General features: G+C 33.9%; 1 protein-coding gene across 3 annotated transcripts in view; it reads right to left on the reverse strand.

The window, feature by feature from the left end:
- Positions 1-13360, reverse strand: part of Dnah7 (dynein axonemal heavy chain 7) — a 310589-nt gene that overhangs the window by 189745 nt on the left and 107484 nt on the right. For all 3 annotated transcript variants that reach the window (XM_074071306.1, XM_074071307.1, XM_074071308.1), the window contains exons 20-23: positions 12588-12786; positions 9948-10088; positions 2828-3040; positions 474-583 (exon numbers count right to left, since the gene is read on the reverse strand). In XM_074071306.1, coding sequence (XP_073927407.1) covers positions 474-583; positions 2828-3040; positions 9948-10088; positions 12588-12786 — 663 coding nt within the window. The remainder of the gene's footprint in view (positions 1-473; positions 584-2827; positions 3041-9947; positions 10089-12587; positions 12787-13360) is intronic.

Genomic DNA, 13360 nt, shown 5'->3' on the forward strand with positions numbered 1-13360 from the left:
TATCCAATGGAGATACCCAGTGGGCATGTGCACAGCAAAAGCTTACAGGAAAAAAGATAGAGTCTTGGGGATCTTCAGTTTTTTGATGAGAACATTCAAAAAACCATGGAGCACAACACAAAATTCCACATGGAAACAGAACTCTAGAAAAATTCAGTATTTGAGGGGAAGGTACAATATGGCTCAAATGATCCACACTGAAGTCAGAGTTTAAAGGAAAAAGAAGGGTTAGTTAGATAGTGTTAAAAGCAACAGCAATACTCAAGAAAACAAAAGAGCCCCAAAACTGAGATGAAGTCAGCAGAGACAGAGAAAATGAAATTGAAAGAAGAATTAAGGGGCAAGGAAAGATAAACAACACAGGTTAAACTTACAGTATGAAAGATAATTTAGTATTTTTAAGTAACTCAGTGGTCTTGGGATGAGTGAAAGTGATTTTTCCAACATATCCTTGAATGAAATAAAGGTTTTACCTGTAACATCGGTCTGTGAGTGGAGTAATAACCAGCCGAGGGGAACTACCCAGATACTCATACCCATACCGCAAACCAGCATTGATCATCTTTGTTTCTAAATGATTTTCCTAGGATAAATCAGATAAGATAAAGTTAGCTGAGACAACACAATTTCAAACAATATGACATCTCAGGCTCTTTACTATCAAATCTACTTTTCAGAAATCATTTGATTCAGTGGAAGAATTCAGTAGCTAGTTTCCAAGTGTAAATAACTGGAGTCCTTGGCTTCTGTTTTTCCTATAGAATGTTGGGAACTTGTCCTTTATCTGTGCTATATTTTTAGTCACTTTTTTCAATGTAGAATGGATACTGCCATTATTACCATTTTATAGATGAGGGAAAATGAAGTGTAAAGAAAGCAAGGAATTCATACAAAGTAACACATCCAGCAAGGAGAGGATCTGGCATTTGGAGCAATGATTAGCAAGTTACTAATAATCATTGTATACACTGACCCTCAAATGGCTTTCCAGAATGCTGATGCTTACCTTTTTCCTCCTCCTGCCCATACCTTGCAAGACTTCCACAAAAGCCTAGATGATAAAAACTTCTGAGTTCATACCTCCAGTCATTAGCTCTCTGTCCACACTCTGCAGGCCAATCTCAACCAGTTTCCTAACTGTTCCTGCAATCCCTTCCTTCTCAGTCATGATTACCATTGTCAGCCTCTTGGGGCCCTGATAAAATCCTTTTAGGTCATGTTTCTGCCTGCTTCTATTGGTCAATAAGAGAAACTTTAAGGACTAAATCAGACTAAAAGAGCTTGCTTTCTTCCTGCTTCAGATACATTGGAACCTAAGAACACAATTTAAAACAGACTAGTGCCAACATTTTATAAATTATAAGCATAACAACTTATTTAAAAACAAGTAAAATTTTCTTCTTTTATTATTATTATTGAACTAGGAATACATTGTGACATTCATATAAACTCTTAGAATATATCATAGTTAAATTCATCTCCTCCATCATTCTCCTTTATTCTCCCTTCTACCCCTACCCCATTTCTGGAATAGTTTCACTAGATCTCATTTTTCCATTTACATACATGTGTATGCAATATTTCCACAATATGCACCCTCCTACTCCCTTTTCTTATATCCTCTCCCCTCCCACTGGTACCTACTCCCCAGCCAGAATCTGTTTTTCCTTCCTGTTCTCCATTTTTATTTTTTAAAATGACATTTTTGTTTGTTTAAGATAGCTACACAGGTATTTCATTGTGACACTTTCATGTATATATGTATTACAACCTGAATTGGCTCATCCTCTCTATTTTTCTTCTTTCTACCTTAGTCCACTTCTTAAATTGATTTCAGAAGGCTTAAAAATTCTATATTCATTCTTGTACAGGAAGTACATCAACCATATTCATCTTAACTTCCTTCTTTTACCCTTCCTCTTTCATATGTGACCTTCCCTTAGTGTGACCTGTTTTGCATAATATTGCTTTATTGGTATTGAGTCAATATTCCAAATATGAGAGGAAATATGTGGTCTTTGCCTTTATGAACCTGGCTAACTTCACTGAAGATGAAGTTCTCCAGTTCCACCCATTTTCCTGCATAGAACAAAATTTCATTCTTCTTTATTCCTGAATAAAATTCCATTGTATATAAATACCACATTTTCTTAATCCATTCTTGGACAATCTTGGGCAATCTTGGCTGTTTCCATAGCTTACCTGTTGTGAATAATTCTGCAATAAATATGGGTGTGCAGGTGCCTTTATTGTAACCTGACTTACTTTCCTTTGGGTATATCCCTAGGAATTGTATTGCTAGATCCATGTGGTGATTCTATTTTTAATTTTTTGAGGAGCCTCCATACTGTTTTCCAAAGTGGTTGTACTACTTTACATTCCCACCAGCAGTGTATGAGGATCCTTTTTCCCTACATGCTCGCCAACATTTGTTGTTTGTGTTCCTGATGGTAGCCATTCTAACAGGAGTGAGATAAAATCTTAATGTGATTTTGATTTGCATTTCCATTATGGCTAGGGTTTTGAGCATTCCTTTTTTTTTTTTTTTTATAAAAACAAGTAAATTTGATCATCTTGTTCCTATTTATATGTATATATTTATGTAATAATACATTTGAATAGAGATAAGTGTATAAATACAGATATAAATGATATACAGTTATTAGCTACTTAATCTTCATTCTGGAAAAATGCTTTTATGGGTATAGCCAGTCATCAGCAAAAAATCCTATGTTACTGATACTATTTCCCATGTGAGCAAGCAAGCACAAATTAAAAGGCTATGAGCTGAAAATGCTGTGTAATAACATTCAATGATACTACTTACTTGCCAATAGTACCTAAGCTGACTTAACCATTCAAAGTCATTGTCATCACGAACTTCCTTTTTTACAAGTGCTGCAAGGACATCTCTAGCATGGACATCCAGTACCACAAGGGCTCCCAGAGTAACACGATTCTGCTTGGACAATTTGCCACGGACCAAAGTGACGATATCCTCGATTTGTGTGTTACATTTTTGCAAGTATTGCTGAAGAGCCTGAAAGAAAATAAGATACAATTTCCAGGGTGATCATTTCCACCCTAAGGAGTTTATTTCACTCTTTTAGAGCCATTGCTAAGTGGTAACAATGAAACTGAAAGTGAGGCTTTCCAAGAATGAGCAAGTTTGAAAGTAGAGTTGGGGACTGCAAGTTTTTTTCCTCTACAGGATGCTTTTCTTGTTCCTTGGACTATTTTATGTCTTATAATTATTAATTTTGAGAATGCCCTTTATTCAAAGATTTGGTGGTTAAATAATATTTCATTTCTATTATTTACATAATTAATTTGATATTAACCTGCTTGTTAATAAAAAAAAAAAACTTCTGTTTCACTGATGTTTAACCATGTAAGTGCTTAAATTCTTGAAGCCAGTTAGTGAACTTAATTCTATTGAGTACATAAATGAGTAAGGAGAGTTTTGATCCTAGGAACACAAAGCTATGCCAGTTGATGCATCTTAGTTTCCTCATCAGGAAAGTTCAAGATTTCTAAGAGTCTTCCAGGTTCTCACATTCTATCATGACATAAAATAAAATTCAACATTTGAACCTGTTATGTGTGTGTGTGTGTATATATATATATATATATAAAATGTGTATATATACACACATTATATATTCATAAGAATTTTTTATACTACAAGAATATATTTTCCTATACGAAAAAATAAATTTAGAACTGAAACTTAGTTTGAAATTATGATAAACTGAGTTGTTTAGGAAACATGTTATATGAATAATGAGAATTTGGAAGAGTTAAATTTTTAAAAATGATGAAATTTTGATAATGTTTTCTTATATTTCATTTCTTATAAACCATTCTTACAGTGAGTCAATGACTAAAGGTGGCTGCTATAATATTCAACCAAAATACACCTCATTTGGAATCAAAGATTTTTATCATAAATCACTACCCCACTGCACAGTGGGGATTCTTCTGTTTAGTTTCACAGTCCCTGTAATGCCTCACACAGACTTGTTTCATAATCAACATTCATTGAATAAGTAAATGGAAACAGATCCTGAGGTGGAATGGTCCTCTGGGAGCATGGCAGTGTAACCTATGTTATCATGGAAATGAGCTCCAGACAACTTTGGGTGTTTACAGAGAATGGAGGCAACCAAAGTCATCAGGTTCAAATGTGAGCCACTCACTCATTAGGAAAAAAATTATCAATATATAGAGTATTAAAGCATATGTCAGCCTCCCATAATAGAATCCAGTGCTGCAGAATACTAAGGCAGACACTGGCTCCTCATGAAGCTGACACAGAATTTGAATGGTCTGAACTTGAATGAAATAGGGACAGGGGCAAATTATACAGGCAGTTGGTAAAAGGGAAATCACAAGCAGATAAAAAAAATTAATTTCTGCAGACACATGAGAAGTATAATTTCAAAAAATGAAACTGAAAAACTTAATTATGACAGCATTATATTAATATTACGGTAGCTGCCACTCAAGGGAAAAATGTAAATTCCCATTTTGACATTCTCAGTGACTTGGTTCCAGACCTGCACTATGTTAATATTATGTAAACCAGAATTAATAGAATAATAATGAGTAATTAAGCAGCTCAAATCCAGTACTAGTGGATACAATTGTAAACAAAATAAAGCAAAACAACAACCAAAAAGTTATTTTGCAATGTGGTTAAGAATTGCAGGCAGGTAGTTTAGGCAAAGCACACATGTAAATGGAATAACCTATACTGCATTTAAATTCTGAGTTCTAACTTCTGCTTGAGAGATAAGTGCAAGCATGAAAGGACTATTACATTTACATTTTACTCTGTCTCCACAACTAGCCTGTTCTAGTCCGCTTGGTGTAAGAGTAGAGAAAAATATGATTTTGATAGAGGGGTGTATAACAAGCACCACATTTAAACTGAAAAATTTAGAAGATGCATTAAAAATTATTTTATCTGCTACATATCTCTCCAGCTATTTCCCCAAATGGTAAGTGACAAAGTTTGTGTGACAGACTGGAGGAACAGCAAGCAAGAAGAGAGATTCCAAGGAACTATGTGCTTCCCAGACCTGTCCTTGGTATAGAGGAATCCCTCATATGGGCAAGTTTGTAAATAGTAGCTTAAAAGTGAAAAGACAAAATGAATTATCTGGACCCACTGAAAAGAGAAAAGAAAAATGCACCTGGAAAAGATCCCAAGAGACCAGAAGTAACCCTAAGTGTTTCCTGTTATTAGGGAAACCCTCATACCCCAGTGCTCTGGTTTTTATGAAGAAAGGCCTTTTGACTTCCTGCCTTCCACCCTTATCTTTTCCTGCTGTGTGCCCTGGTGAGCTGGAGTGACTTATGCATATGTCACTCTGCCCCTTCCTCTTTGGGATATGCCTAAGGAGAACACACATCCCTCTCAATCCTCAACACTTAATACCTTAGCAACCTCAATCCTCAACCTTTAATACCTTAGCATTAAAGGCATGCCAAATTCCATTGCAAAAATGTATTTAAAATGCACGGTTTTAAACTGAAAGTGCTGTAATTTCTAGACTCTAGTTGACCCATCAGTCAACTGAAAGTTTACATACTTGAAATCCTGTTTCAAGGATGAGATGGTTACATTGAGTTTAAATTTGTTTTTTAATTAATAGCATGTAAATAATATTAAATTCATATGTCCAAATACATTAGAATATTTAATAATAAACATGACTCAAAAATATTTATTATTCAAAGTAAACACATTAAAAATGAAAATATTCAAAATAAGTCAACTGAGACCTTGGCTACATAGGACAGTTTTATTCAAGGCACAAAACAGAATTAGGTTACTTTATGTCTTCTTAATCTTTCTGAACTTAGGAAGTTGGATTTTTTTTAACTTAAGAAATTTCTTAGTCTTGTTATCACTCTATTTTAAAGGCACAAAACTATATATAATAACAAGGCTGAGGATTAAGTACCCTTGACTTATATAATGTATGAATAATCAAATGGGTTACGCACAAATTATTTGGGTACTTTTTTCTATATATTTCTGATGTGAACACTGTACTTTAAAAATCTGTCATTTAGCTTGCAGCATAAAGTAGATTTTTGTATGTATTATCTTCATTTTATTTTTCAGAACATATATATTCTGGCAGTGATAATTATTTAAAAGTGCTGGAGAAAAAGTATCATGATACAAAATCAACAGCCTTTCTATAGATCACGATGAATAGAGAAAGAACTTAGGAAAACAATTCAATTTACAATAGCCTCAGAAAAGTAAAATATCTAGGCATACACTTAATAAAGGAAGTAAAATACTTCTATAATGCAAACTATAAACCATTGAAGAAAGAAATCAAAGAAGACTGCAGAAGGTGGAAAGATCTCCCATGTCATGGACAGGCAGAATCAATGATGTAAAAATGACTATACTACCAAAAGCAATCTACATGTTCAATGCAATTCCCATCCAAATTCCAATAACATTCATCACCAAGATTGAAAAATCAACCCTTAAAGTTCCTATGGAAACAGAGAACAGGAAGGCAAAACAGGTTCTGTCTGGAGGTGGTACTAATGGGAGGGGGAAAGACATAAGAAAAAGGTATAGGAGGGTGAAGGTGGTGAAAATATTATGTACTTGTTTATGTAAATGGAAAAATGAGACCTGTTGAAACTATTCCAGGAAAGCGGGGAGGGGAGTTAAGGGAGAATGATGGAGGGAGTAAATTCGACTATGATATATTGTAAGAATTTTTGTAAATGTCACAATATACCTTCAGTACAATAATACTATGATAATAAAAAAGGTTTTGTTAAAGTTCATATGGAAGCACAAAAGACTGCAAATAGCTAAGCAATACTGAGCAAAAAGAGCAACAGTGGAGGTATCACAATATTCACCTTCAAACTACACTGCAGAGCCCTAGCAATAATAATAATAATTTTAAAAGCATGATATTGGCTCAAAAACAGCCATGAAGATTAATGGAACAGAAGAGAAGACCCAGACATAAACCCACTCAGTCATAGTCACCTGCTTTTTGACAGAAGTGCCCAAAACATACACTGGAGAAAAGACAGTGTCTTCAACAGATGTTGCTGGGAAAACTGTATATTTGTGTGTAGAAAACTGAAACTAGATCCATGTCTTTCACCTTGTACAAATATCAGTTCAAAATGGATCAAGGACCTTAAATAAGTCCTGAAACTTTGAAAGTTGTTCAGGAAAGAGTAAGGAATACACTGGAACATATAGGCACAGGCAATAACTTCCTAAGTAAAACTCGAATGGCTCAGCAATTAAGAGAAAGGATTGACAAATGGGACTACAAGAAATGAAAAAGCTTCAGCCACAGCAAAGGATATGTAATCAAATTGAAGAGGCTGGCCATGGAATGGGAGAAAATTTTTCCCAGCTATACATTAGACAAAGGATTGATAATCAGAATGTACATGGAGCTCAAAAACTAAGCTCCCCCAAAATCAATGACTCCATGAAGAAATGGGCAAATGAATTGAACAGAGCATTTTCAAGGAAGAAGTACAAATGGCCAAAAAAAAAAAAAAAAAACCCAAAACAAAACACATGACAAAATGCCCAACATCCCTGGATATTAAGGAAATACAAAACTAAACCACATTAAGATTCCACCTCACTCCTGTTAGAATGGCTGTCATCAAGAAAGAAAACAACACCAGATGTTGGCAAGGATGCAGGTGGGGGGAATGGAACCCTTATACACTTATGGTGGGAATGTAAATTAGTACAACCACTATGGAAACAGTATGGAGGCTCCTCAAAAAACTAAAAATAGAGCTGCCATATGATCCAGAAATTCCATTCTTAGGGATATACCCAAAGGAATGTAAGTCAGGTTACAATAAAGTCATCTGGGCACCCATGTTTACTGCAGCATCATTCACAATAACCAAGCTAAGGAAACAGCCCTATAACTGATTAATAGATTAAGAAAATGTGATATTTATATGCAATAGAATTTTATTCAACCATAAAGAAGAATGAAATTTTATTGTTTACAGGTAAATGGATGGAACCGGAGAGCATCACCTTAAGTAAAGTTAGCCAGGTTCAGAAAGTCAAAGGCTGCATATTTTCTCTCATATGTAAAATATAGGCCCAATACAAACATAAGCAATATTATGAAAAACAGGTCATGCTAAGGGGAGGTCACTAACAGGAGAGCTAAGAAAAAAGAAGGAAGTTAAGGTGAATATGGTAGATGTACTTCCTATACAAGAATGAATATAGAATTTTTAAACCTATTGAAATTACCATAAGAAGGGGACTAAGGTAAAAAGGAGAAAAAAAAGAGATGATGAACCAATTCAGATTATAATACATATATACATGAAAATGTCTTCATGAAACACCCAGTATAGCTATCTTAAACAAACAAAAATGTCATTTTTTTTTTTTTTACAAAAACGGAGAACAGGAAGGCAAAACAGGTTCAGGCTGGGGAATAGGTACCAGTGGGAGCGGGGAGGGTATAAAGAAAGGGTGTAAGAGAGTGAATATGATGGAAATGTTATGTACACATGTATGTAAATGGATAAATGGGACCTGTTGAAATTATTCCAGAAATGAGGGGTGAGGGGGAGGGAGGTAAGGGAGAATGATGGAGGGGATGAATTCAACTATGATATATTATAGAACTTTGGTAAATGTCACAATGTACCCCCAGTATAACAATAATAAAAAAAAGAAGAAAAAATTACTTGTTTTTAAGTGAGTTGTTATGCTTATAATTTATAAAATGTTGGCACTAGTCTGTTTAAAATTGTGTTCTTAGATTCCAATGCATGTGAAGAATGAACAAATCAAGCCATGTGACTGGTAAATGGGTTAAGCAAATGTATTTTTATATAATAGAATTATATTCAGCCATAAAGAAGAATGAAATTTTGTCTTTTGCAGGTAAATGGATAGAACTGAAGAACATCATCTTAAGTAGAGTTAGCCAAGTTCAGAAAGACAAAGGTTGCATGTTTTGTCTCATATGTGGAAGATAGATCCGCTACAAATAGAAGCATTGTCATTTATACTTTCACATGTATACAGAACATGTTTCCAAACATGTGACTGTTAGAGGAGACTAAGAGAGGAGGAAAAGAAGGAAAGAACGATAGAGTGAACAATAGCAAAACACATCTGTGTAGTAACAAGACACAGTGACACAAACTGAAAACTGCTGAACAATACAGGGTAAAGGGAAAGGAGTGAGAAGAGTAGTGGAGGAGATTAAGCTGATTTAAGCACAATATATTTACAAGTAAAATATGAAGGCAAAATCCCTGAAAAATGAGCTGACACCTAAACAATAATGGACAAGAAGGTAAAATAAGTCATGATAAGGGAAGGGCACTATAGGGAGGGAGAAGGGTAAATGAAGAGAGTAAAGGAAGGTGAATATGGTTGAGGTACTTTCTATACAAGTATGAATATGGAACATTGAATCTGAAGTCACCTTAAGAAAGGGAATGGAGTAGGAGGAAGACTAATAGAAGGGATGAACCATTAAGGGTATAATACATGTACATTTAGAAATTTCACAATGAAATCCCCTGCATAATTATAATATACTAACAAAAATTTTTAAAATAAAGGACAGGAAAGTAAAACAGGTTGTATCTCAGGGTGTGTACCAGTGGAGGCGAAGGGCATAAGGAAGACTGAAGGAGGGTGAACATGGTAGAAATATTTTGTATTCATATATGAAAATGGAACAAGGAAACCTATTGGAATTGTTCTAAGAAGGAGGGAGGAGGTATAAAGGAGAAAGATGGAGGAGGTGAATCTAATATATTGTAAACACTTATGTAAACGTCACAATGTGTCCTCCTGTACAACTATAATATGCTAATAAAAATACATAGATTCAGGAAAAGTGCTGACAAAACTGGGGGTAATAAAAGCTTACCTTTAGCCCTAGTGGAATAGCTGTTTGTACTTCTGTTGTCCAAAAGATTTGGGATACACAGAGAACAGTCTGTCCTGGCCATTCTCTTACCCAGTTAATTCGTTCCTTTTTTTTATAGGCTGAAATTGCATCACCAATTACCTAAAAAATAAAGAAAATGCTAAAGATGAAATTTCTTGAATGAGTTATATAATGAAGAGCTAAACTCCTAAACTAGATTCATACTGCTCAATCTTTTACAACGTTAAGCAATTTTTAGTTATGAAAGAGTTACATAAAGCATGTGATTAAATGATTTAAATACAAGTTTATTCACATATTTGTAAGCAAAGCAAGTTATTAGATATTATTTTGCCAATACAGTATCACTTTGTGTGAAACACATTATACCAAAGATCAGTGTTAGCCAAAGACATTCCAGATAAATTTGGATTTGATAAACATAAGCAACTGCATTACAAAATATAAATAATTCCAAAATGAGATCTATCAAACTTATGGCACATGAGTTTTTTAAATTACATCAGGTCCCACTCAATCATGTAGTGTGTACAATGAACAGTCAAACCACACAACACTCTAAAGAGTTTCCCATGTTTCAGACCTCACTCCCTTTTCAATCCTATAGGTTTGATGCCCAAGGCAGGAATGACATGCACAAGTGTATAATTCTTTCATGGAGAGCTGAGGGCTGCAAAGCCAGTAAGTCTAATTTATGTACTTTGCTCCCCATATTCAGTGGACTGCTATAACTACCTTTGCTACCAGCCATCAATGGAAAACACTCTAGTCTGTCATGTGTACCAACTGAAAAATAGTAATGTCCCCTGGGAGATTATATAGACTTTAATGTTTGAATTTCAAAAAAGACTGTCAAAAGTTAGATTTTTTTCAGAGAAACATGTAAGAATGCTTAAAACTTTCTGAATTTCTAATATAGCTGGGAGATTTATAGAACTGAACAAAGATAAAAAGTGAAGGCTATTGATAATAAAGACACCTTTTAAAAGCCAGAAGCCACAGAAAGGGCAGGTAAAATGGACAGTTGAAGGATGGGAGACAGAAAGAAAAGAATAGAAAGGCAGAGAAGAAAGTTACTGCAGAGAAATGCCAAGATGGAGTGCAGATGTGTTCAAGGACACTGTGGGGAGAACAAGAGGACATTACTCTTGGGACACCCCCTCCCAACACTGGGGGCTCTACTCTCCCATTTTACACTTTTCAATCTCAATAAACTTTCAGACTTTACTCACTAAAAATTTTTTTTAAATAAAAATTAAAAAATATAAATTACTAAACCTAGATATAGTAATATATGGTATATATTCAATACCCTTTCAAGCCTACAAATACATGTAGCACAACATAAAACATACCAATATCTTATTTGTAATATATTATATTGCATTTGCTTTCATATTTTATGAGCAAAAACTTAGACACGAACATTTTGAAAAATATGTCCTTCCTACATAATTCCTTATCACCTCATCTTAACATTCTGAAGTGGCAATCAAAATATTTTCTGTAATCAATTTGACAAACAAAATTAAAAGAATAGATTAACAGATATGCCTACAATGACAGATACGCCAGATTAACAGATATGCCTACCTACAATAATGAATGGTCACTACCTGCTGTATCAATTAATAAACCATACCTAACTCAATGCTGATAAAACAGTGGTCAAAGTGAAATTCCTTTACATTGATAATTGCCATATAACTAGTTGTGCTACTTGTAGTACTTATTAAGACCTGTGAAAACTCATCCTCTTTGGTCCAGTGGTCCTACGCATGAGACATTATCATAAGAAAATAAATAATTCAATCAAAGAAACCAGATATATGCATAAGTACATTCATTATAATATAATTCTTCAGAAGAAAATAGGAAACTTACAAAAAATTTTACATTTACTGGATAATATTATGCAGGAAAACATTAAAGTTATCTTTAGAATGAGAAAAAAACATTGAGATATGTGGTAACATTACACACTTAGATTCTCATGAATTTTTTCAATAATGTGTGGGAGAATATGAAAATTTAATTTAAAAGTTAGTTAATTATGCTCCCTTCATTCTCCCCTACTAAATCATGATTTTTTTCTTGATAAAAAACTTAAATATGAAGTCCATATTACAGTAAAAAAATGAATTTTTGGCATTACTTGAAATTCTCATCTAACAAAAATAATTACAAATGATTGAGCGAAGAGTATATTTTACGAGATGTGGAAAACACAAAGTTACCATTAATTAAGGAAAGCATATATGATTTCATAACATTTGGCATGTATTTTACATACACATAGAACAGTAAGACTTATACATATCAAGGAGATTGAACCCATACATAGGTACTCCCAAGGCAAGACTGAAAACAGGTCACATAGGCAGAAGTGTGTCTAATTCATGACAAAATCACTAGAATGTAGTTGTAAGAAATGAGACAGACACATTACTAAAGAAAACTTGGATGTATGCTTTTCCTACTTTGAGTAAGTCACTACAAAATAACAAAATAACCTAAGACTATCTCTTTGCCTTCAATATGTCTAAATAGCAGTGTGCTTATCAGTAACATATTTGTAATAACATTAACTTCTGTATCATAATAAATTAAGCCAACTACCTTGTGGATGGAGCTGATCATAATTCTCTCTAACTCTAGCAACCACTTTTCCACTTGACCTCTGGCTTTGACTGTTGAAATAGTATCAATGAGTTCCACAACCTCTCCTTCACTACTCTTCATATGAGTAATGTCTAAAGTTTCTGTAAATTCTACCTTTGCAATTCCTTCAAAACATTTCTTCAAGTGAGGTTGCACCCTGTTAGGAAAAAGAAATTAAAGAATTAATCAAATTAAAGCAATTCCTAACATGATAGTGTTCTTTATGCAGCCATGTCATTTGAAAGTCACAAATATGTGCTGTTAGGTTTGTGCTGTTTCTGGGGATGAAGTGTTGAGCAAAAACAAAGCAATAAACAAGACATATTCTCTGACTACATGGATTATATAGTCCAGTAAAAGGTCAGTTTTTTAACTGAATACTCACAAAATGATCTATGAAATTAATTATAATAAGAGCTACTAAGGAGCTATCCATGAGCCTTTGTTCTCAATACAATGAATTAAAAGATATTAAAGTTGACATAATGAATAAACCAATTTTAACTAACAGATAAATACATCATTCTAAAGAATCTCCAAATACACAAAAGTAGACATTTCAAGTGGAATTTCAGAGACTGCTTGAAAATCACAGACTATACTTTAAGTTGATTAAATCAACTTCATTGACATACCCAACTGTTAGTCTATTTGGTATAATATAGATGGAACTGACTAAACCCTGCATTTTGGTACATTACCAATAACCAGTTGCATTAATCTTTCAAGCA

The sequence above is a fragment of the Castor canadensis genome, chromosome 4 (assembly GCF_047511655.1).
Source record: "Castor canadensis chromosome 4, mCasCan1.hap1v2, whole genome shotgun sequence".
NCBI lineage: Eukaryota > Metazoa > Chordata > Mammalia > Rodentia > Castoridae > Castor > Castor canadensis.